The sequence below is a fragment of the Scophthalmus maximus genome, chromosome 20, assembly GCF_022379125.1.
Source record: "Scophthalmus maximus strain ysfricsl-2021 chromosome 20, ASM2237912v1, whole genome shotgun sequence".
In the NCBI taxonomy this organism is placed as follows: Eukaryota; Metazoa; Chordata; class Actinopteri; order Pleuronectiformes; family Scophthalmidae; genus Scophthalmus; species Scophthalmus maximus.
In genome coordinates, this window is record NC_061534.1 from 8553862 (window position 1) to 8578929 (window position 25068).

A 25068-nucleotide genomic window follows, 5' to 3' on the forward strand; every position below is an offset into this window, starting at 1 on the left:
ATTGTTTTAGCTATGCTAACAACCATATGGTGTCAGGAGGAGAGAGCAGATCATAGACATTGAACCAGCATAATCACGGGACACAAAAATGGTTGGAATATTATTTTCTCATGTCATTGAGGCAAACGCAAGCAGACTGGGCTACTGAGTCAAATTTAAAGGTTACATTTCAGCGGTCACTGGTAGGGCGTGTAGAGCAAACTGTCTCTTTAAGAGGATAAGATGACACTGCCCTTTGCCTATTTTAAGAAGACACACAGTCTGAAAAGTATTTATGCCTCAAAACACATGCACACACACACACACACACACAGTAGCAAGTGAATCAGAATTTTACCTCCTCCAGCCGTGTGGTCCTGCAGCAGGAACTATATGTCCACTGTGTTTTAGTGTGGTGTGCTTTCAATATGTCATGAAATACTGTTATAGACTAGGTCTAAAATCCATTTTAGAATGTTCATCCCCAAAAATACAACAATCTACTTCAGTTTCCACAACAACAAAAACATAAAGATGAGTGTATAGTCTATTTATTCAAACACCTTAAAACAGACAGACAGAGTGAGAGTATTGCCAAGTAAGAGACTAAGACACAAACCATACTGTGGAAAATTACACTAACATGCGAATATTTAAGAACTGGAAGAAATAATCAAATATACAGTACCACCAATCTGCATGGAACATCCTTGTGCCCATAAATATTTAAAAAAGAAACCCTAACGCACAAAGCGCCGAGGATACCTGCTTTGAATCAGAGAACAATCCATCAGAATAAAAGGCTGGTCATACAAAGAAAGACAGAGAACATGCATTGTCTGCCTGGCTGGTTTTCTGACTGCAGAGAAATAGCCACACACCGTTCTCATGTGCCCCATATGCTTTCACAGTACGTATTTCGCAGCAGAGGCTATGAAAAATCCCTGTATAATAATAATAGTAATTGCCTAATTTAAAAAAAAAAAGAGTGCTTGGTTGACTCACTGGCAGCCTGAGATATGAATAACTCTATAAAGGACTATAAAGGATATTAAAGTGTCCTGTAGGTGTACAAAATGTCCATACATGTAAAAGCCCCCCACCCTTTTTCAAATAATAAACAAAGAACAATTGTCAAAAAATTGTTGTTCGCCTTGCAGAGAGAGACAGCTGTCCTGCTGAAGAGAGGCCAATCCTCTGTGTGGAATATTCCAGTCTGTCAGCAGCGCGCAAAACTGAGTGGCGCAACCCACCGGGGAGGAGTTTTTTTTTCTTTTTTTCTCCTCTCAAACCAAGGCCTATAAATAACCCCAGTATGGCATTCGAACAGAAAGCCCCTAACTATAATGTTAAATGGTCACTTTTGTAACACAAACCAAATCTTGACAAATTGGTCGCCATCGCACCGGGACAAAAAAACAAATACACGCGCATTTGGAGTGAGGGAGTACTGAAGGTTCGAGAGAGAGAGAGGGGGGGGGGGGGGTTGTAGCCTCGTGACCTGCAAATGGAGGAATGCGCGCACTTGGCAGCCGGTGCCTGGGAGAGGAGAACAGGACAAACAGGCCTCGACTTAACACCGAAGGCTTTCTGTGTGTCCTCTGAACGCACAGCAGAGTGCGTAAAACAGGCACCATGTAGTGTCTGGAGACCCTTTTACGCACGCTAATTAAAAAAAAAAGATATTCTCCTCTCTCCTCCATGTTCAGCTCCTTCTACGAAAAAAACCCGGAGGTATCGCATCTTGTTTGTCATAACTGGCCTTCAACTCAATAAAAAAAACAAAAAAAAAACACGATGGTGCACCCGGTCTTTGTCTGGATCCGGAGAGAGCAGGCGCGGGAGACCGGATCAGCCCCCCGGTGATTATTCTCACCTAGATACAAATCTACAGGGCTGCTGCGGCGGCGGCGGATTCCTGTTGACCTTATATGGCAGTGTGGGGGAGCTGCACCACGCTCCGGCTCTCATGGCAACCGTCCAGAGCGCTCGGATTACTGCTTCACGAGGGCGAGTCAGCAGCCCGCCAACCGACGAGCCTGCGCGCGCTTGGCGACGCTTCCTCCCTCACTTTCGACTGCTTCTTCTTTTCTTTTTTTTAATACTAATTTGTCAAAAACATCCACCATTACGATGGGGGGGGGGGGGAAATCACTCATGTGTAGGTTGGTGCTTTTGAGAATCGCCGAGAAACGTCCCTCAGCGACAGGCTCTGTCTCTCTCCCCCCACCGAGCCTCACCCAGTTATGGCGCAGGCACATTTCACAGCACAGTGCTCTCCTTTGTCTGTGAAGAAGCCATTTTGAGACAGAGAACAGGCAGAGAAACCATTTGAACAAGTAGCCTACGTGCCAATTTTCAGGGTGTCTTCGAAACAAATGGAAGCAGTGAAATAGTACAAGATTTCTCCCCCTAAGATTCCTTTTGCTCGTTTTAAGACGTGGATTACATGGTTTGAATACTAACTGTAAGTCTACAACATCAATCAAATAAATACTGTTTACAGCTTTTTTCAAAAAAGAAAGTTTTGATGATAACGTTTGAATCAACATTTAATATCCTTTGTGTTGTCTTGTCCTCCATGAGAATATACTTACACGTAGACACAGAAGACGAGAAACATTTCAGTGAAATAGCTCAAAATCCATTACCTCTCAAGAACAACATTTCCTTGTGGTTTTGAACTGATGCAGCTCAGTTAAGAAATGTCGAAATGGAGGAGGTTATACTTGACTGGAATCCTGTCTTCAAGGAGAGAGAGCGTGTGTGTGAGAGAGAGAGACGAGATGGTTTGCATATTGCCCACACAGATGATGCTTGAAGATGCATATTCGCTGGCAGAGGCAACTGGTTTAGAAAAGAAAAAAGAGTTTTTCAAAGAGCTCTATCTGTCGTGCTAATGGATTCCTTCCTTCACAGGAGACGCTCTCTCGCCCCTTATCAATGCCAATATTAGAGGATCCGAAGATGGAGCTGAAAACATTCCTACCCCTGCGTTTAGGCCTGTTCACTGCATTTCACCCAAGTGCTGAGGTAAATATCTTCACCATGAGAGTTTTCCCTCCATCTGTTTCCTCCTACGTTTGACAGTCCTTTTTTTTTTTTTTTTTTTTTTTTTTTTTTAACTCTACTGTACTGTAAAAATAAAATTAAAATAAAGGCTACCTGACTGCTGGGCTTTAGAAATGCAGATATACCCTTGAAGCAAGGTCAACACGTCGTTTACAGTCTGGACGCATTTGGTCCATAAAAGCCAATTGGGACAGCACGAGTCCTAACCGTGTTTGCGGTTGTCTCCACGGTTGTAGGGTGGGTGCAGCACGAATCACCAGGGTAATAAGCGTTGCTGTCTTAAGAGGAAAGTGTCTGAAGTCATTAATCAAAGCAGAGGGAGATCAGTCAACAGTCAAAAATCGCAGGCAGCACAATAAACTAGTTTGTAAAAAAAAAAAGAGAAAAAAAGGAGGGGGTGGTTAGTTATGCATGGCCTGCTTTGTAATATTTGAAAGGCAAAGGTATATAAATTGTAGGCTGTATATTTATATGCCAGCACACCAGTGAACATATTGAATTAAGCCATCTGTTAAAAAAAATGCCACCATTTCTGTGCTCAAATTGATGATAAGCTCAGTGGATAGATTGACAGAAAATACCTTTAATACAATAACACAGTAACTGCATGCCTCACATTTTACATTACTAGATCATCAAAAACTGTTAAAAGTATTATAAAAGAGTTGAACTTACTCATTGCTACCCATATCCTAAAAGGCCACAAGTGCAATGCCAGCAATCAGCCATTACACCTTTTGTCACTTTAAGACTGTGTTTTTTCCTCTCTCTCCTCTCTCTAATCTCCCAAAACCATAAAGCTGTTTATTCACAACATTTTGGTTTTCTTTTCACTTCAGAAATATAAACACTGTTGTATGGGTGTGCCATGGCCTAGTTAAGACAAAGATGGATTCCAGGCAAGAGGAAAAAAGGCTCAAAATGTCACAGGCTATTACATCCAGTACATTCTCTTCCTTCTTCTCAATCCTTTAAAAGGAGGAATCATAGTTTTATCATAGTCCGTGAGAGATGAGGAAATCAAGTGTAAGATCCCTTTTTGGAACAAAGGAAACCCCATATAGGCCATTGAGTCCTGTATTTGTTTGTTAGGAAAATGGCTGCCGAGCGCGCTCGGCCCCCTCTCTCTGCTCTCTGTTGAAGGACTCGTGAGCCGTGCCTCTAATAGCAGACTGCTCCTCTGCTGCTGCGCTCTGATTGGCCCGCCGAGCCGCCGCTGTTAACCAGCCAATTGCCCGAGTACTGCAAAAAAACCACACACCAGGCAATGTCAAACAAAACCCACTTTATCCGCCTGTATATGGCTCCGGATATTCATATGTTTATGTATATGTGAAATAAAAAAATAATAATATTTTTTATTATTCTATTTAAAATTCCTGTAAAAAAAAACAAGGACGTACACACATCGGTGCGGCACTAGTTTGTTGGAGTGGATTAATGACTGACAGACATGCACATGCAGCGTAACAAAATCGCCGCATTCCGACGGTTATTAACATTTATCGTGCGCGTTCAAGTCAACGTAGGACAACCGAGCTTCCTCTGTTTGGAGCTTTCACGGTAACAGTTAGCGAATAGCTTCACAGCAGCGGACCACACACTTCTTATTATTATTTTCGTTTTAAGTTATCCGCAAACGACCGCGAGTCTGTACACAAAAACCTAAGGGCAGACTGTTTTTTATGAGTCCTCCGCGGCGGTTAGGAGGATATTATTGACCCCTGTGTACATCTTGTGTTTGCCATTTGGGTTAAATGCTGTCGGCAGATTCGACACACATACACAAAAAATGAGCGGTTTTGCGACACACGCCTTTTAAGCAAGCCCTGCGATATTGTGATATAAACACTCCGTGTCGGACATGAAGTCGCTTTACGCTCGGTGATTTTTAAACGCGATTAAATGACCGGCGGAGGGAGAAACAAGTTCGCGGCGAAAGTGCGACTGGCGTCTGCGGTGGGCAAAAGCCTAGCGGTGTATTGTGGGAGAGACAGGAGCCACAGACCAGAGGCACACAATATGTGTTGGCTCTCGCCGAAAAGGAGGCAGTATTCTTCAAGCTAAACCATGTAATGTAAGCGGCGAAAGGAAAGCGATTTTCGTCTTTTCATCAGTTAGAGAAAAAACCCCACGCGATCGGACGAGCCATGTCCAAGCCGGGGGAGCGAAACAGGTTTAACGAAGACCATGGCAGAAAGCAGAGTTCAAGTAAGCTTGTTCTTTTTTTTCTTCCTCCTCTTTCTCCAGCCCTCCTAATGCCTGTTTCCCGTAACTGGGATCTGTTCGATCCCGTATTTCGCCCTCGCTCGGGTTCACGTCCCCGGAGTCGTGCATCTGTAGCGTTCGGCTGTTTGTAAAGTGTCGGGGGTAACGGCTGTAACGTTCGCAGTAACGGCGACCGTGTTTTAACGGTTGCCTCACGAGCTCTGCTCCCCTCTCTCTCTCTCTCTCTCTCTCTCTCTCTCTCCCTCTCTCCCTGTCGCCCGCCTGTTCGATCCAGGTCTGGCGAACGGCATGGACAGTCATCCCGTCTGCGGCTCGGCGGAGAAGCGGAGTCACCACTGGAGAAGTTACAAGTTGATCATCGACCCGGCGCTGAAGAAGGGGCCGCACAAGCTCTACCGCTACGATGGACAGACGTTCAACATGCCCGTAAGTGGACCGCGACGGCTACAATAGTAACCGAGCAGCCGACCTCCATGACGGGGGCTACGATGTGGCCGTGTCGCCGGGGCCACCGGGGCATGCTCCGGCTCCGGCTCCGGCTCCGGCATCCGAAAGCGGCGCGCCGGGAGCCGTCGTCCTCGAGCCGAACACGCGCCCCGGTTCGCCGCGTGCGGGACTACTTTTGCAACAAGTTAGTGGAGTGTGAGGTTTGGCGGATGAGATGGATAACAGCATTGTGCCCCCCCCCTCCCCCCTCCCCCTCTCCCCCCACAGAACCCCGGGATTCCACCGGTGGATATTGTTCGAGACCCGAGGATCGGCCGCCTCTGGACTAAGTACAAAGAGACGGATCTACCGGTGCCGAAGTTTAAGGTACATTGCTCTCGACGAGAAGGTTTGGTTCTTCCGCATGGGAACATGGGGGGGGGGGGGGGGGGGGGTTGCTGTCAGAAGTCGCAGACACACCCCCCTCACTCGAGTGAAAGTGTGGTTGTCAGACGGGCCGATGCATGCTGCAGCCGGAGGTTTGCATGTTCATCGTGCACCGCCGTGGCACCGCCGTCCTTATCTCAGCTGTCACAAATGACCCCACGCGGTGCAACACTAGCCCGAGGCCCCGCCGCGACGTGAACCCTTCTCCTTCTCCTCCTCCTCCTCCTTCCTCCAGATCGACGAGTGCTACATCGGGCCCGTGCCCCCGAAGGAGGTGACGTTCGCGCGGCTCAACGACAACATCAGGGAAGGGTTCCTCACGGACATGTGCAAGAAGTTCGGCGACATCGAGCAGGTGGAGATCCTCTACAACCCGAAGAACAAGAAGCACCTGGGCATCGCCAAAGTGGTGTTCGAGAACGTGAAAGCGGCCAAAGTGGCCGTGCAGTCGCTCCACAACACGTCCGTCATGGGAAACATCATCCACGTGGAGCTGGACCCGAAAGGTAAACACACCCACAGTCGCGCTGCGGTCGTGGAGCGAGTCCCTCGGTGGGGCTCCGGGGACGGCTGGCGTTCGTGAAACCCGCGTTTCCTAAGGAACGTGGGGAAATTGAATTTCATTGAATGTCGCGCCTGATCCCATGAGGCCAGAGCCGAGGGGGGGGGGGTGCTGCTCCCTCTGTGCCTCATGTCGGGGCTGTACACAAACAGCTCCTCACCTGTTTTCTGTTCCAGTCGCGCTCTAATAGAAACGAGTTTCTCGGTCAGTAGAGCTGCAAACGTCTCTGTCGAGTCTGGCAACAGTTGTTCGTGTTTGACTTAACACAAAACAGCAACGTTAGTTCCTCTCGATGCAATGTTAAGTAACACCTTTGCACTTTTCATCAGAGAAATAACGACTTGTTGTTTTTATTGTGCACTGGTTTTATTGCGTAAGTGTTTTGACTTAAATTATTCTTATGATCCTATTTTCTTTGCATAACGCGTGGCTGTCTTCGTAAGAGTGATGCATTTTGTGTATAATATATACACACACATTTTTTTTGGGCCATGTTATTATTGCATGTCAATTACAGAACCTCCATGCATTGCTGATAATCTTGTACATTAACAATATTTACCGCATTGTGGTTTTTCACACTTCACACAATTCATTTTTAGGTAGACATTAACGCTGTTTGCAAACTAATAAGTTTACTCAGAGAGGAAACCATTTAATGTGTGTCATGTGTAGATTTTTGGTTTGTTTATCTACCATTGAATATTCACTGTTTTTACAGTCTTGCCTAATTGGTTTTGATAAAAACCCACTGGCATTAAACCCCTTCTGTAAACCTGGCATCATGTCCACTCATGTTTTTTGCTGTGATGCAGGTGAGAATCGCCTGAGGTACTTCCAGCTCCTGATGAATGGCAGCTACACTCCCAAGACCCTGCCCGTAGGCGGAGAGGATGCCAGGGACGTTTCCCCTCGTAGCCTGGCAGAGGCCATATTGGTAAAAAACAACATTGCTATTGCCAAAGTTTTACCCGTGGTTTATCACAAACCATGACCAAAAACTGTGACAATCGCTGTCAGATAATAACACATTTTTGTACAGTCTACGTTTTTTAACAAGGTCCGTCCGGAGAACAATTAAATATTATTGTGTGAATGCGATTACTTAATTGTTGTTACCTTGTAGACTTGTAGAAATGAAACAATTTGCTGACATACTCATCTGTAATCCATTTTATTGGTGCAGCAGGTGGTGGAGTAGAGCAGAGGAAATGTTGCCTGTGGACTGAAATCACAAAGTCACTGAAATATGCACTTTGGCCTTGTAGCATGAGATCCCCCAGGCATTGTGCCTACATACTCTTATCCACCAGTTTGGCCTTTGAAATGATCCTTACAGGTGTACACTGTGAAACATACCTATTAGTCACTTTTTTTTCCTTCCACAACTGCATTGATGTACAGTAGCTTTTAAATTGCAACCTGGAGACATTGATGTAGCTTTGTCCTGACCGTGTTTGTCTCTTCTCAGGCCTGCGAGCCCATCCGCAGGTTGTCCGAGAGCAGCGCCGGATCGACGGTGCCACCCAGCAGCTCCACCACTCCTCTCTCTCTAGAGACGGGCTACTCCAGCCTAAGGCAGGACACGCCGCAGTCCCAGGGAACCCCTCATACCCCACGCCAGACAAGTACGCCCTACTCTCAGGACTCCAACTACTCCAGTCGTCAGTCCACGCCTGCTTACCAGTCCAGCCGGCCTGAGAGCTCCGGAGGATACAAATCCCGGAGACACGAGAGTAAGTTCCAGGACGCGTACAATCGCAGACCGGAGAGGCCGCAATACCGCAGCAACATGTACCGGAGTACGACATCTGAACAAGCTCCCTTCAAACAGCACCAAGCCACCCCACCTGAACCTCCACCCTCCACCCCCCCTTACACTTACACAGCGCCTCCCCCTGCTACGCCAAACTTCTACCAGGCTCCCCTGCCTCCTGCATTCCCCCCGTCGGAGCCTACCTTCCATCACCCAGCCCAAAGGGAGGGTGAGTACCTCCGACCACCTCAGCCGCCACTGGCAGCTGCCACTGACTTTTTGCCCACCAAGGAGAGACCTGAAACCCCTCCGATTCCCGAGCCCCCACCAGAGCCTGAGGCACATCCCGCCACCCCTCCTCCTCCTCAAACACCAGAACGCTGCCCTTCACCTGCCTCCCCCACGCTGGATCTAGAGCGCAATAGCCTGGACTCCCGCATTGAGATGCTCCTCAAAGAGAAAAGGACAAAACTGCTGCCTTTCCTGGAGGAGCGAGATTCAGACACCGAGGTGCGAATGGAGGGAAGTCCGATTTCCTCCTCGTCCTCTCAGCTATCCCCAATTCCCCCGTACACGAGTGGCTCTCAGGGTGGCCCACAAAACTCCCGTCCCCAGAGCACGGGCTTGGAGGATATCAGTCCGACGCCGCTGCCAGACTCCGAGGATGAGGAGCCGATTCCCGGAACTGCCTCTCTGGTCAAGAGAATGAGTTCTCCTGTCCACGAGAAGATGAGCAACAGTGACCTCAAGGATGGACACTTTCGATGCCACACTCCCACTGATAACATGGAGATGGTAAGACACAGTTTTATTGATATTTATTTACAAACAAGTTCCATGTGTTAAGCTTGTCACATTTAGCTGGAAGCATCATCCTAAGGCGGCAAATGCTGCTTAAAAATGAGCTGACATTAATTGTCTCGATTGGTTGATTGTTGCATTGTGCTGATGTTTACGCTCCGTTGTGAATGACAGTTACACGGAGGACACAGGAAATGAAGTGTAGTTTCAGTGCAAGGTGGTAGTAGTAAACTTTCCTTTTTGTTTTGTTCTGCTTTGTTAAGGAAATTACGGTTTCACAGTTAAGGTACCGCCAGGAAAGAAGAGTTTGCTCTTTAATTTCACTACTGTTGTGTTGTGCAAATAATGAAAACAACTATAAAAACAGCTTTTGCCAAAGAAGTTCCTTTGAAAACATGTATTTTTTTTCAACACAATAGTTTCTGAATATGTAAACTTCAAAGTAAAAGTGCTGAAATTAATTATGCATGAAAAGTTTAGCACGCATAGCTTCACATTCATGTGAAACTGAGCTCCTGGACTGTAGTCACAGTTACACAATCTCGCCTGTGATGTTGTATTTCTACTCTTCCTGCTTCGCTTTGAAGGGAGAAATAAGAGCTGTTGGGGAATCGCACACTCTTGTTTCCTCTTTCTAACACTCGGCAGCACGCGCTCGCTCGGAGGAAAACACAGCTCGGCTGTTGGGCCCCATTCAACACCGCACTTCCTGCTTTTGCTGCGCCTGATAGTAAGGATTGGCCGCAGCATCTCTAAGTGTCACATTTCAAGTTATCACAAAGCAAATAGAGCAAACAGGTCATTTGAGTTACGACTCAACTCCCCATGCTGAGTTAACTCCGCTTGGTTTCATCTCGACAGCAGAGTGGTGTCATTTTATAAAAAATAAACAAAAGTGAAGAGAGTTTTGTGTTGTTACGTTTAACTGCACGAGTCTCTTGTTCATATTTGCTGCTATGGTTTTAGGTTCACACATTCTGATGCCTAAACAAACAGTGTCGTTTGGAAACATGCTGACCAGCGACTTGGGTCAGTTGTGTTTGACTGTGCTAGTGTGTAACTTAGAACTTTGAAGATCAGCAGTAAAATGCTTGTTGCTTTTATTGTGGATCACTCCTCAATACTTTTTCCCGCCGTAGTGACTGAATGTGTCCCTGGTATCGAAAACAGTCACATACTTTACTTTGGCATCCTATTGTTGTTTACAGACAGTGTTTGAGAACTTTGTTCATATTGGCACTGTAAGTAAAAATCAGGGTTTGTTTCAGCTCCAGTATTGAAAAATGTCAGGGGCAGATTTGACAAAATAATCTTACTTCCACTTACTAGCTTTTAACCAAGGTTTTCATAAGTAGACGATGTTTGTTCAGTTTTTCATGGAGATGAAATAGGCAGGTGATTGCACTCGTGTCCCCTGTGAAAAATAGATGTTCACTCAGCGCAGTCCTGACAGCCTGTCCCCTTTCTTGCACAGAGTCATCAGTCGTCGGGAGAAGACATGGAAATCTCCGACGACGAGATGCCCGGGAGTCCGATCGCCAGCGGGGAGTGTGGCAAGGGCATTGTCGTCAACTCTGCGGTGTCCCCGATGCAGACCATTCCCATGCCTCCCCCCGGCTTCCCCCCTCTGCCGCACCAAGCCAGCTATGCGATCACGCAGCACCACCTGGCCGCTCACTCTGCTGCCGCGGGACATCCCGCTCACCTGGCCGGTCATCCTGGAGTGCCTCACCACATGCTTGCACACATGGGCCCCTACCCACATGGCATGATGCCACTGGTGCAAATGGAGCTAATGAACTGCTTGCGGTGGGAGCAGTGGAGCACGGTTCCCATGTCGTTCCAGATGCAGCAGCAGATGCTGAGTCGCATCGCTCAGACGAGAGGGCCCTACCCATACCCACATTTTATGGACAGTGGTGCATCAGGGCCGTTTGCCGGGCCGTACCAACCCGTGTCCCTTGGTGCTGCGCCCTCGGCCGGCAATGCGGGGGCACCCGAACAACAACAACAACAACAACAACAATGGCAGCATCCCATTATACCAAAGTTCAACCCTACTGTTCCTCCTCCTGGATATGAGAGTAAAAAAGAGGATCCGCACAAGGCCACTGTTGATGGTGTGCTGCTGGTCATCGTCAAGGAGCTGAAGGCCATCATGAAGAGGGACCTCAACCGCAAGATGGTGGAGGTGGTGGCGTTCAGAGCCTTCGACGACTGGTGGGAGAAGAAGGAACGTTCGGCAAAGGTAAGACTTCCATGTCACCTCAAGATAAAAATACTTTTTTTTTTTCTTCATGTCAAATATATTTGCAACATGTCAGGTCCATATTATGTGAATTATTTATATATAATAGAGGCCATGGAGTGTGGTGACACGAGTGTCATTCAGTCTGGCCTTTTTTGCAGATTGTTAGATTATTTGACAAGTGCCATAACAAACTCAGGCCATCGTCCCTTAGACTTCGCAATGTGCATTTTAAAGACAAATCGATAAACTGATGAACTGATGTTGAAAATAAATCATGCATTTGCATTTAGATGTGAAGCGGCACACGTTTCATAAAAACTGCTCTGTAGACTGAATTGAGTTAAAAACACAACAAAACCAGAGGGGTGACTGACTTTTGACTAAAACTTATTTATTGAAACTGGCCCCTGTCTAGTTGTTCCCTCTCTCCTTTGTGTGTGTTTGTGTGCAAATGCTTATTATCTGGTACGTTTGTCGTTTAATTTTAAGAATCTGTCGTCTTGTAAAGCACTTTGTGACTTGCTCTGTGAAAGGTGCTATATCAAATAATCATTACTCGCTCACTGACACTACCTTGTTGTGTTTGCCAGGCATCCTTGACTCCGGTAAAGGGTGCGGAGGGGAAAGAGGAAGACAGACCCAAACCCAAAGAGACGATGGGTTCAAGTCTGCTGGAGAACTGGAACAAGGGCGAGGGACTGGGCTATGAGGGAATGGGGCTGGGAATCGGTTTGCGAGGCGCCATCCGCCTACCCTCCTTCAAGGTAAGCCTTTCGATTTTTTATTTTGGTAAACACGGAAAAGGAGGGAGCCTCTTTAATTCTCAAACTATTGCACTGCCTGTCGGTGTTTAATGGTCACATGATGATGTGCTCAGGTGAAAAGGAAAGACCCACCGGAGGCCGTGGCAGCAGGCGACAGTAAACGGGCCCGTCCCTCCACTCCAGTAGACGACGAGCTGGAGGATGAAGGTACAATGCAACAACAAATGCAAATCCACGCATCTCTCTATATTCTTTTCGAAAGCTGATATATCTTGCGGTTTATTCCTGTCAGACCGGGATCGAGACCCAGCTGAGCTCCCCTTGGACGATTCGAAAATGGACGCAGATGGCATGGCTGCAAAGCGACGGCACTCGCGGCCGCTCGAGCTGGACAGTGAAGGAGAGGAGGAGGGGGACACCTCAGGGAAGGAGGAGGAGTTTCTGTCCGACAGGGAGGACGAACCCGATGAGACAGAGGCCACAGACCGGCTGTCGTCAGACAAAGTACGCCTTCTCAAAAAATTATTGCTAATTGTAAGTGATGATTATATCATCGGTGCATTTCTAAATAAATTATATATCTGATCATCTCGTAGGAGAGTGGCGACGAGGAGGATGATGATGAAGACTCGTCCAGTGAGAGCGCTTCCTCCGATTCATCTGATGAAGGTACTTTAAATATCTGACAACAGCAGGCTCATTTGGTGCGTTTCCTGTAATTCATCATTTCTCCGCTCCGATTCATCCAGAAGCCGAGAGTTCCACTTCCTCCAAGGACAGCTCTGACTCCTCGGCAGAGAGCGCCGACTCGTCCGAGCACGAGTTGAGCTCAGAAGAGGAGGATGATATCGAGATGGGAGTGAAAGACGCCGAGGTTGATGTCAAAGAGGCCAAGGCGTCCTTGTCTTCTTCATCCTCAGCATCTTCATCTTCCGATGAAGAGGACGGGGAGGCAGAGGCAAGGCCACCAAGCCCACCTGCAGGACTGGTCCCAGATAAAGAGGAGAAAAGGAGCAAGGATATGCTGAGCAGCAAGTCCAAACGAAGACCTCCCAGTCCTAAGGAGGAGCCAATGGACGTGAAGCCCTCATCACCTAAAGGCGTCGCAGGTGAGCATCTTCTTCTGATTCTGTATCAATCATGTGAAACATTTCAAAGCTCAGATGAAGTAAATCTGTTTTCTTGTCTTTGTGGTCAAAGAGCGAGAAATCGGAGAGGATAACATTCCTGTAGTGAAGTCTGAACCTCAGGAGCGTGTGGCGAGCCTTCGGCCGCCCACTCCCACAGGCGCCGCCCCCGAAAGTGACCAGGAGTCAAAAGCCAAAGGTAAAACAGAGCCCGAGGAAGTAGCCTGCATCCCCAGTCGATTAGCCCCACCCACCCCAGACTCAAACACTTCTGTCCCCAAACCCGCCTCCGCATCTTTAATGCACCTCCCTCTTCCTCCTCACCCTGTGGTAGAAGGTCGCTCCCTCCTTCATCCGCCCCCTGGTCCCTTACCTGACCTCCCACAGCGGCCCAGGCTCCCCACAGACGAGGATATCCCCCGGACACCGGGTAGGGACCTGATGGACCGTGCCCGGGGTCTGGGGAAGTCCCAGAGCACGGACACGGTGCCCAACACACCCGGTAGTGATGCCCCACTTACAGGCAGTAGTATGTTGCTTAGCTCGCCTCACATCCCCGGTAGCCCCTTCTCCTATCCTGCTCAGTCCCCGGTCCTCAGTGCTGGAGTCCCCCGCACTCCAGGAAGAGACTTAACCTTCACCCCTGTCTTCCCCGACCCCACAGCACTAACTCTTAATAGAAAAGCATCCTCTGAGAGCCTGGATGATAGACCCGTTTTTAAGGAGCCGCCCATTAGTGCACTACCTAACCAAGCCCTGTCAGCTGGCGCAGAGCACTCAGCTAGTGTCCCTGAAGATCTGCCAGCCGGTCTCAATGTAGACGTCCCTTTGCCATCAGACACCGCTACATCCAAGAGGAAACCCGGACGACCCAAAGCCAAAAAGATCCCAGCCACCTCTGCGGCCGACGAGTCCCTCGAGCTCTCGTCGGAGTCCACCCCTCAGACCAACGACACGCATCTGGAAGATGTCGACGTGCAAACGGTGTCCGCCAAGTCGCCAGACAACCCAAGCCTGGACTTCCGGGAAGAAGAAGCGGCGCCTCGGACGGTCCTGCCCGCCGAAGACGGCTTCGTGTCCTACGAGGACGAGGCGCCCGTGGTCGTGAAGCCCGCTCGGAGGGCGCGGCGATGTTGGGAAGAGCTGCTGCTGAACAGCCTGTCCCCCGTCACCACGCCTCCCCGGCCGTACTTCAAGCGGCGCAGCAACTTTGAGGAGGTGACCATCCTGTACGACATCTGGAACGAGGGCATAGACGAAGAGGACATTCGGCTCCTGCAGATCACCTATGACAAGATGCTCCAGCAGGACAACGGCAATGACTGGCTCAACGACACACTCTGGGTCAATCACCCTTATATCCTTTACTGCTTAACATCTGCTGATAACTTGTTATCTGTGACATCATTCTGTATGTATGTCACCTTTCAAAAAGTGTCACTCCACAAAAGGGAGATATTTTACAAATGTGACAAATCATTTCAGGAGATCAGTTCACTTCTAAAAAAAAATTGTTATTATTGTCTTTTAAAGTTGTGTTGTTCCCTGTGTATTAAATGGCAGCCCCCTCTGGTGGTGAAACTGAGGAACTTTGTGAGCTGGGATTAACTGGCCCAGTATCTTATGAGCTGTAGTGTTGTGGCATCCAGCTGTGGCCTTTTCAGTTTCTTCCCTTGACTTCCCTGCACCTACCCACGTTCCCGGGGTGAAAAAGAAGAGGAGAGACGACGGAATGAGGGATCACATGACCGGCTGCGCCCGAAGCGAAGGCTATTACAAGATCGACAAGAAAGACAAGATCAAGTACCTCCAGAGCACACGGCTGCTGTCGGAGGAGCCGCCCGTCGACACACAGGTAGGCGGGAGATCACAAGTAGTGATGTGTGTGTGTGTGTGTGTGTGTGTGTGTGTGTGTGTGTGTGTGTGTAAAACCATCAGAATCGGACTATGTGTTGACCTCTGACTCCATCACCTCTGTGCAGGGTATGAGTATACCTGCGCAGGTCCACGCCTCCACCAGAGCTGGCTCGGAGCGGCGGTCAGAGCAGCGGCGCTTGCTGTCCTCTTTCGCATGCGACAGTGACCTGCTGAAGTTCAACCAGCTGAAGGTAAAAACCAAACAGAAACAAACAGAGCTTTGGTCAACAATAAGCACAGACTGTTGCTGATACGATGCAGATATTCAATAACTTTCTCAAATTTTCTCTTTCAGTTCCGTAAGAAGAGGATCAGATTCTGCAAGTCGCACATCCACGACTGGGGTCTGTTTGCCATGGAGCCCATCGCCGCCGATGAAATGGTGATCGAGTATGTCGGTCAGAACATCAGACAGGTGAGAGGCGGTTCACTTTGAAGTGGGGGTTTTGTGTGCATGTATTTAATCCAAATGTCAATCAATCTAACTCTAAAATATAGATAGTACAGTTACAGTTAGTATAGTTCGGCATATTTGCTTTGATCAGGATAACCAGGGCTGTTTGAATATGTGAATTCTGAAGGTGTTAATATGAGACTTCATCAGAGAAGAGAAACACAACTGACCAGTGAAATCATGGAGGGTTTTGATTTATCAAGCCATTTTCAGACACAAACTCCGCAACATCTGTCTTGCCTCGCTCTAATTCTCAAATAAAACTGTTAGTGTAAATTCAAAACTGTGTAACAAAATGACAATCTTCATTTCCAGGTGATTGCCGACATGCGGGAGAAGCGCTACGAGGAGGAGGGCATCGGCAGCAGCTACATGTTCCGCGTCGACCACGACACAATCATAGATGCTACGAAGTGCGGCAACTTCGCCCGTTTCATCAACCACAGCTGCAACGTAAGACAAACCGCCGCATGGTGCTGTTGTGTAAAAGTAACTAATTGTGTTTACTCAAGTACCTCAGTAGAGACTTGAGGTACTTTGGACCTGAATTGAGAATTTGCCTTTTCCATTTACTACACTATATTTCAGAGGGAAATATTGCTCTTTTGCGAAGTTGGGGGGAAAACATCCATTAGAAACATTTCAACCTGCAAATTAACTGATTTTAGGAATTCTAGTGCAGCAACCTTCCTTATTTGTCTTGTTTTGAAATAAATTCATGTCAAAAACTTTAAAATATCCTTACTATAATTAAGTTTTTAGGACATTCAGACAAACGTTTTTAAGATATTTAAGAATTGGAGGTTTTTGCCGATTAAACTGCCGACCACCTCCTCAAGTATTTACAATCGCCTTGAACTACTACAACAAAAATGCTGCTCACATATTCATGCATCAGTTATTAAAATCCTGAAAGGGGCAATATTGCACGAGGAGTACTAAAACCTTTTTTACTACTTTTACTTAAGGAAATGATAAGTGTATTTATTCCACTACCGTTCATGACCATGAACGTTAAACAGAATAACAGCCACAAAGCAATCAAGTGTGTCTGTTGGTTTTCTCTTTCAGCCCAACTGTTATGCGAAGGTCATCACCGTGGAGTCTCAGAAGAAGATCGTGATCTACTCCCGGCAGCCGATCAACGTCAACGAGGAGATCACGTACGACTACAAGTTCCCCATCGAGGACGAGAAGATCCCCTGTTTGTGCGGGGCAGAGAACTGTAGAGGAACACTGAATTAACGGGTCGGGACTGAGTCGGACGAATCTCCAACAAGGTGAAGAAGCTTTTTCCCCCTAAACGTTTCTTCTGTGTTCCCCGACACACACGGACTCCACGACCAGTCCTCAGACGAGGAGGAGGTGAAGATGGGAAAAGAAAAACCTGGGAGTCACCTGGAAAGAGTTAAAGCTGCCTGTATGGAACTCTTCACGTATTTAACTCTAGAATGTTTACGATTTATGGTGCTCTTGAAATGAAAAAAAAGCATAGTTTTTTATGTATGCCAGTGTCCCAGAATTTGAGGAAACACTTGACTTGCTGGAGCAGCATCTCCTCCCCTCTTCTCAGCGTCGGACAGTATTTCATCATGGCTCCTTCCACTTTGAGTCCTGGTTTGTACAGTTTTACACTTTTTTTCATTTGTCTCATAAGCTTTACATACACCACAGGTGATACAGAAAAACAAAAAAAAACCGACTCACATGATCAGCTGCTTACTAACAGTGTTTAGACGCACAAGCCCACCAGGGAAAACACACCTCGCTGTGGGGGAAGACGTGGTCGCCATCTGAGCAGATGGCAGATGACGCCGTGTCCACACAGCAGCGGGCAGGAGGACGGCGGCAGCGACGCTCCGCCGCCGCTGCCGCCGTCACGGACTGAAATCCTGCGTTATCGCTCCTACCTCCTCTGAACTGGTTTTCTCGGAAATAAATCAAACTGGTGAAAAATTCAATGCAACAAATAATGGATCAGTCCTGCCACAAAATCTTGATAATTTTTTTGAGGGGGAAACGACACCTGCTTTCACCAGCCACGACGTATCGCGCTGCTTCCTGTTAGTTTATGCAAAAGTTAGAAGATGAGCTGCAAAATTTCGTATTGATGATATTCCAGTGTTTTCCAGTTTTTTTTGTTTTCGGTAGATCTCGTCCTGCCTGTTTACTTCAAAGACGCTGTGTGTGTGTGTGTGTGTGTGTGTGTGTGTGTGTGTGTGTGTGTGTGTGTGTGTGTGTGTGTGTGTGTGTGTGTGTGTGTGTGTGTGTGTGTGTGTGTGTGTGTGTGTGTGTGTGTGTGTGTGTGTGTGTGTGTGTGTGTGTGTGTGTGTGTGTGTGTGTGTGAGAAAATGTGAGTGCACTGCCCCCTGTAGGCCGACCAATTATACAGTGCAAGAAAATGAAGATAGAATCCAGCGTCCACTGGGGCGGAATCTGAACATTCTGCCCCGGTGGAGTGTGTTGGGGTTTTAAGTGCCATACGAATGTGCAAAATTCTTTGTTTTACCTGCGCAGACAGTTGACGGGTAGAAAAGTCACTTGCCGCTGTTGTCACACACACGTGCACAGAGTCGCTGCCTATTTTCTCACCGTGGTGATGGTGATGATGTTTCCGCTGCCTTCACCTGTACCTGAGGTCTCGTGCCTCATAGATTCCTCTTCAACTGCGACACTTATTTCTCGACCAGTGTTCTAATGTTCCCTGCGAGACACTGGCGTTTCTACGACTCGGCGGACGTTGACGTTTGTCCGCGAGGGTTGTTCATTCTTTATAAAGTCGATATTGAAAGAAAGAAAAAAACCAAGAATAATTGTGAGAATGCACTCGAGGCTTGCACTTCTGCTTTCCACCCTCCTCAATCAGCCCGCTCCGCTTCCCCCCAAGACCAAGTCACTCATTGCTTTTTCATTCAGTTCGATTGATGATGGAGATTTCCTTTCTTTTTTTTTCACCAGTGATGTTGATGTTGTATATGATAACTTGTACAGAAGATCTAAAGCGTTTTTTATCTTCACAGGGTCAACACTTAAGACGCATCTTTCGCTCTGTTTTTGTTTGTTTGTTTTTTTTTAAACAGAAGACTGAGTATTTAAGACTATTTTTCAGGGATCAGTAATAAAGGAAAATCCGAGGGTTTAAAAAGTTTATTTAAAAAGAAAAGGTCCACTGTGTATGGGAAACGTCTCCACCTCCCTTTTGGAAAGATTGTTTCTTGTAGAAACGTCTTCAGTTTTCTGCCCATTTGCTTTATAATCCTAAAATGTGTAAATACTGTTACTGTGAATACTATATAAATATATATATTTTTGTTCCCCTGGGATTTGCTACACGAACACAGCTCGGAGGTCTTTGTAACATATGAGATGAGTGCTGAGCTGGTAGCAGGAAATTCAGCTTGTGTCAAGCTTTGTTTTTTTATTTCCGTTGTAAATTCTATGAAAATTTGTTTGCGGTGTTGAGAAAAAACAGGTGCAGAATCGGCATGGGGAGAGGATTGAGGAATCAGCCTGTCTCATGTCTATTTATTACACAACAAATGTATGAAAAGGAAGAGAAAAAAAATGGAAATAAAGCGATTTTGCATACATCCATAAACAGTTTTCATGAGGCATTGATTCACGGTTGATGGACTGAGATGAGCCCGCTCAGCCTGGCTGATGCTGGATTTTCATGAATGAAAACAGTGAGCAGCAGCTGACCAAGGAAACCTCTCCGTGTCGGGTTGGTTTGATCGAGGAACCAGGTCATGTGATTCACTCCCTTCTGGCAAAAGGAATCACGTCCAGGATGTTTCGTACACACACACACACACACACGCACACCACAGGAGGAGAATTTGCGTTGCGTCCAAACTCCATTGATTTCTAGAGCTGTGTGAAGTCTTACAAAGGGCAAGTGTGAAATCCACTCTCAGATCCTCGAGGGTTCCCAAATCTTCACCGACAAATGGCAAGCCGAGGTGCAAGTGGGGCGGAAAGTCACCAGTTTGATCCCAAGGAAGGATGAAACCCTCAGACTGAGGTGTTACTCGGGCATTTCCTCCCCTGGTTTTAGCTGTGGTAATTAATTCAATTACTTTTGTGCTTGATCTCAGGGAAAAATCTGCACCCTGACATCACCTACGCCCCAACGCTGGTCTCGTGTGTGTGTGTGTGTGTGTGTGTGTGTGTGTGTGTGTGTGTGTGTGTGTGTGTGTGTGTGTGTGTGTGTGTGTGTGTGTGTGTGTGTGTGTGTGTGTGTGTGTGTGTCGCCCCGAGTCCGTGACAGGAGGAGGATGGTGTGACCACAGAGAGGATGGGAGAGTCAGCCCAGAGAGGATGGGAGCCCAGTTCCACACTCATCTCCATCTGCTGAATGATATCAAACGCACCGACGGAGGAAGACCCACATGAAAGAAATCTTTCCCAGTAATCACAGTAGGTCTTTACTTCATTTTTAACAGGAAATAGTTTCACTGCTTCAAAACATCTTGACAAGAGTTTGGTCAGAGACTGATGTTCCCAAATGGTCACAGCACTTCTGTTAGTGTTATGCACTGAAGTAGATGATCACATTGTCAACTGTCAAACTCACACCAAGTCCCTCAGTTGTGACTCATCATAACTTTGATTTAAGTGTTCACATAGATTTTCCATTCGACACCTGTGGTGGCCTGCGGGGTCGTTGTGTTGTTTTCACATGTCACGCCAATGTTTCCACACATTTACAACTCACTCGGGCCTTTTTTACATCATTCGCACATCACTGCCTCGCGGAACTGGCAACAAGGCAGGGAGAGAGAAACAAAACAAAATGTCTATCAATATTCAGAAACGACAGCAAATGTGACACAGAATGATTTTATTGTGTGAATACAGACAATTCTTACAACATGTTCAATAAAATAAAAAAGTTGTGAACTTACACTGACATTTAAGTGTCAGTCTATGTATCATGATTTTATATTTTATTTGCATACTTGAAGTCTGTCTCGGCACGATGCTTAGTTTACATTGATGCAGATGGGTCAGGGCGAGATATGTTTAATAAATGTTCATGAATGAAAGAATGGTTTGCATGTTGGATGTAGGGGAGACGATTCTACTGTATTTTTTATTTCTGAAAATACGGAAATAAGCACTAAGAAAAATATTTGTGTTAACAAGAGCCAAACAGACAATATGACTAATGCTCACTTTTTCTACTTAGTATTTTTGGCCATGCAAGTGACACAAAAATAACTTGTCGTCTAGCGCCACCATCAGGTTCATATTTTATTTTGTTTAGTACTATGTTTTATGACCAAAAGAACTTGCAAGGAACATTAAAATTCCCATCCACCTCTATCAAAATTATCTATATCTTGTTTTTTTAAATGTATTTTCTTTTTAAATCTTTAATTATTAACAAGCTTTAATTTGAATGTTTAATGTTCAGCTACAAACAAACTCAGACCCAAAGTCAAATGAAAACTACCTAATATCATAGGATAGTGGCTTTTTCAGAACAAGCTACTGGACGGTGCAAAAGGCCTACAGTAGTAAATTCTCACATGATGGTGGCCTACCAGTGATCCATATTTCACATTATTATAAACTGTTAGTAACGCCTAAAAAAAACCCCTCTTTTACAGCAAAAGAAACTTGTTTGGTGTTTTGTGTCGTGAAAAGGAGGGGGCTAGAGTGTAGAGAAGAAGCTTCCCAGTAAAAACATCTGAAGCAGCTGCACTGACACAGCTGACCCGAGGGGACGACCGGCCGTCCCCGTGAGGAGTCTGGCCTCTTTGGACGCGGAGATGACGCGACTGAAGGTGGGGTGAACGTGCCGGAAGTTGTTCTGCAGGGGCGTCACCTGCTCCGCATCCTCCTTGGTGGAGAAGATCTGCGACGTAAACTGAGCCAACTGAGGGGGGAGGTTGGAGGATATCAAATAATAGAATTAATTCAAAGCACCCAGGAAGCCATTTGTCATTGAAAGTCTCCTTCTGAAGGCGTTAACAAACCCACTTGTGACCATGCGATATAGATGGGGACTTCATACAGAGTCCACACGACCACTTGCGAACACGGAGGGGTGGTGAGGCTGCCGTAGTAGCGGTAATACTGACTCATGTTGTGCTTCGGCAGAAGGCTCATCAGAGGGAAGGGCTTGATTTTAGAAGTTTGGCCTTGGGGGAAGGACACACACACAGCAGTGATGATGAGAACAGTTGTGCACAACAACGCGAGCAGAAGCGAATCGGTGTGCGTCTCCACGAACCTTTGTAAGCGACAGAGGAGAGTTTCTGTGATATGTGTCCAAAGTGCACATTGTCTGCGTAAACCACCTGCAGGCAAAGACGAAAAGCAGAGTGAATTCACATGGAAGCAACTACAAAGTCTTTGACTATTTCAATGAGCATCCACAAACGGACATCAATGAAGAACCCAAGAACGGCCAGTCCTGTCGGATCATCCAAGGCTGCCGTCAGATTCGGATGGATGGACTTCATGCTGACCACATGCATCTGGAAAATGAACACAGGGAGACATCAGGGGCACTGCGACGGTCTGCTACAGCACTCGGTCTGGGACAGTGTAGAGCTGTCTACTGACCGTACTGTACCTCCATTGGGTATCTGCGTCTGTCCACTGTGTGCTCGGAGCCATTGGTGGCCGGGCCTCCCCAGTGGAAGTGCAGCTGGATGGTGTGGTACACGTCCGGAAGACCTCCGCCACTCACTGACATGCCACTGCCGACCTGCAGCGCGACTGAAAACAAAGTCATCAACCAACGCCAATCGGCAAAAGAGCGGCAGTAATACACAATGTTCAGGAAAAGGCGCTGCAGCGTATTCACCGGAGTGTCCGTCGTTCCTCAGCGTCCAGTGGCCCGTTTGGACGGCGTCAAAGCCCTCCAGGTGTAGAGGCCCCAGAGAGCCATTTCTGGTCATGCGGTGATCCAGGTTGATGGGAGAGTGGTGCTCTTCAAGTAACGGGTGACAGGACGGGAACAGGTCTCCCCAGGCGTAAGGATCTGAGGACGGGAAACAAATACATGAGCTCAAATGAAAGACCAAAGGTGTATTATCTACACGGGGTCCCATGATGAATCTGTTGGGTGTTGAGATGATTAATGCAATAATCTTGGAAACAGGCCATTTAGTAACTGCTCTGGAGCTTTTGACCATATCACAAATTCCTCCTTAGCAGATGGAGTCTTCCCTGTTGTTACTGAATTACAGAGCTCTCGTCCTTGTTGGCTTCAAGGTTGAGATTGAATTGGGTTTCTTCGCTGTTCCAGAGCTCTCGACCATAACATGCCCCATTGCGCAGAAGTCACAAAATTGCACACGGGATGCTCATATGTTTCTTTCTTATTTCGTCAACGACTGTTTTCCAAGGAAAACATCTGCCCATGAAGAGTGTGCGGTGGGATCAGAAGCTCCAACAGCAACTAGATGAAGCAACAGCTACTAAATGGACCTAGTGGTGAGAAAAGTACCCGTGTAGAAATGTTTTTCATTGTTTGGTGTAAAACACTGGACAGTTCAGTCCAGGGGCCTGTCGCAGCAGAAACTCTCTTGAATGATTTGGTCACAAAAAGCCGAAATTGTAAAACTTCCCGGTCTATTTCAGTAGAATAATGTTTCCCGTTGGCCAGGGGTTTATTGCCTGGTTAGCATTTCTTTTACAATGATTTTTTTAGTAAGAAACCATAATCTGTAAGGAGCTGTCTGCTTCTTAAAAAATAATAATACAAAAAGGGTTCACAGGTTACTTACCACAATGTGGCTCATCGTAGCAGTAGTCCTCTGCAATATGAAAAACAGCTAAATGTTGACAAACATCATTTTCCCTCCCCTCCAATTGAATATGCGCGAAGGAAAGAGAAATCACAAATGGAAGTATTGTTTTCGTCGCATGAACCTAGAGCAGGTCCCTCACCAGAATCCGCGTACGGAACGACAATCACCAGGAAGGCAGCGGTCCAGATCATGGTGTGGGGTCCCGCAGCCGATGGCAGGCATCAGTATCTGAGGTAGACTGAGAATCGGTGCAAACCGCCGACTTAAATACCGACTGGGGGGGTGAAAGCCGAGTTCCACTCTCTCCGGCCTGATCGGTGGACTGTGTCATTGCCAGTCTAGTGGTCTTTTCTGATCAACAGGCTCATTGATGCAAAGACAGCTTCAACCCCCCCACCACCACCCATCGCTGCTGCCAGCGTCGATGCCCAGTGACTAGTAACAAGGCACATTCATCTCATGGGAAAGTCAGAGGATGTGTGGCGTTAGGAAGGAACAAGTGCATATTTATATGGCTCAGCATCTCCAATGACAGTTTTAATAGGATGGAAGATGTCGCAGGAGAAATTCCATCCTATCACTTGCTGTTCTGATGCAACAGTTATAATGAGCTTTCCTTTTAGTTTCAATTATTGTTACACAGCGGCAAAGATTTAAAGCACTGAAAGGAGAACCTCCGTTTTCTAAATACTTTGAATGTGCTGCTGAAGTGTTGTATTTTTTAAAAGTCTGGTGAAAATCTAGTTCTAACATCGAGTCCTTTGAGTGAACGGGGGCAGTATTGAAATGTTATGATGCTTTCACATGAACCTCCTGAACAATTTTTGCACCTGATTATTCAATAATCATGCTGCACATGGAATAAAGGTTAAGTTGCATGTATATATATAAATATATATTAATATATATAAATTAGAGCTGCAACATTTAATCAATTAGTAATCGACAACTATTTAGAAAATCGATTAATCAGTTCAAGTAGTTTTTATGGGAAAGAAATTCTCTGATTACAGTTGCTTAAATGTAAATATTTTCTAGTTTCTTTGCTCTTTTATGACAGTGAACTAAATACATTTTGTGTTTGGACAAAACAAAACATCATCTTGGGTTTTGGGAAACACATTCAACATTTTTTTGGACCAAACAACTAATCGATTAATCGAGAAAATAATCGACAGATGAATCGATAATGAAAATAATCGTTAGTTGCGGCCCTAATATAAATATATATTGGCTATTGACTACTGAAGCGGTTGCTCTGCTCCACTGTCTCATAAATCCAATCACGACTCGACTGAACAGCTCAGCTGGGAGTGTTGCGTCTCTGCCATCCAGCGATAGATTGTGTGATTCTGTCACTACTTGGCCCGTGTTGAACAAAGCCTCCTTTCTCCGGCGACAATGCCCCGCAGCAGGGTATCACTATCTCCGCTCCGCCGGCTGCCTCGTGAGTCACTGCAGCGGGCGGTCACTATATCCGCTTTCTTTAAATTATCTCAATCTTTTGACTGCCG

The 25068-nt window shown here is 46.6% G+C and overlaps 2 protein-coding genes across 4 annotated transcripts; one reads left to right on the forward strand and one right to left on the reverse strand.

Annotated features, from left to right (window-relative positions):
• Nucleotides 1–1792: 1792 nt before the first annotated feature.
• On the forward strand, nt 1793–19383 carry setd1ba (SET domain containing 1B, histone lysine methyltransferase a). 3 transcript variants are annotated; one of them, XM_035608421.2, is made up of 19 exons: nt 1793–2446; nt 2899–3012; nt 5555–5706; nt 5995–6093; nt 6389–6659; nt 7531–7652; nt 8187–9266; nt 10747–11520; nt 12114–12287; nt 12401–12494; nt 12580–12791; nt 12884–12956; nt 13037–13396; nt 13488–14771; nt 15103–15269; nt 15397–15522; nt 15627–15746; nt 16101–16238; nt 16857–19383. In XM_035608421.2, the coding sequence occupies exons 3-19, from the start codon at nt 5569–5571 to the stop codon at nt 17028–17030; spliced, it is 5406 nt and encodes a 1801-aa protein (XP_035464314.2). In that variant the 5' UTR covers nt 1793–2446; nt 2899–3012; nt 5555–5568; the 3' UTR covers nt 17031–19383. The 3 variants fall into 3 exon arrangements, with proteins under 3 accessions (XP_035464314.2, XP_047185290.1, XP_035464313.2); XM_047329334.1 differs by lacking the exon at nt 1793–2446 and having other exon boundaries at nt 2493–3012; XM_035608420.2 differs by lacking the exons at nt 1793–2446; nt 2899–3012 and adding an exon at nt 4643–5262.
• Nucleotides 19384–20611: 1228 nt separating this feature from the next.
• Nucleotides 20612–24283, reverse strand: car15 (carbonic anhydrase 15). Its single transcript, XM_035608467.2, has 8 exons — nt 23694–24283; nt 23531–23560; nt 22606–22782; nt 22372–22517; nt 22181–22273; nt 22027–22093; nt 21774–21934; nt 20612–21669 (listed from the first exon to the last, which is right to left on the reverse strand). Exons 1-8 carry the CDS (start codon nt 23743–23745, stop codon nt 21445–21447), a joined length of 951 nt encoding a protein of 316 aa, XP_035464360.1. The 5' UTR covers nt 23746–24283; the 3' UTR covers nt 20612–21444.
• Between the last annotated feature and the right edge of the window lie 785 nt (nt 24284–25068).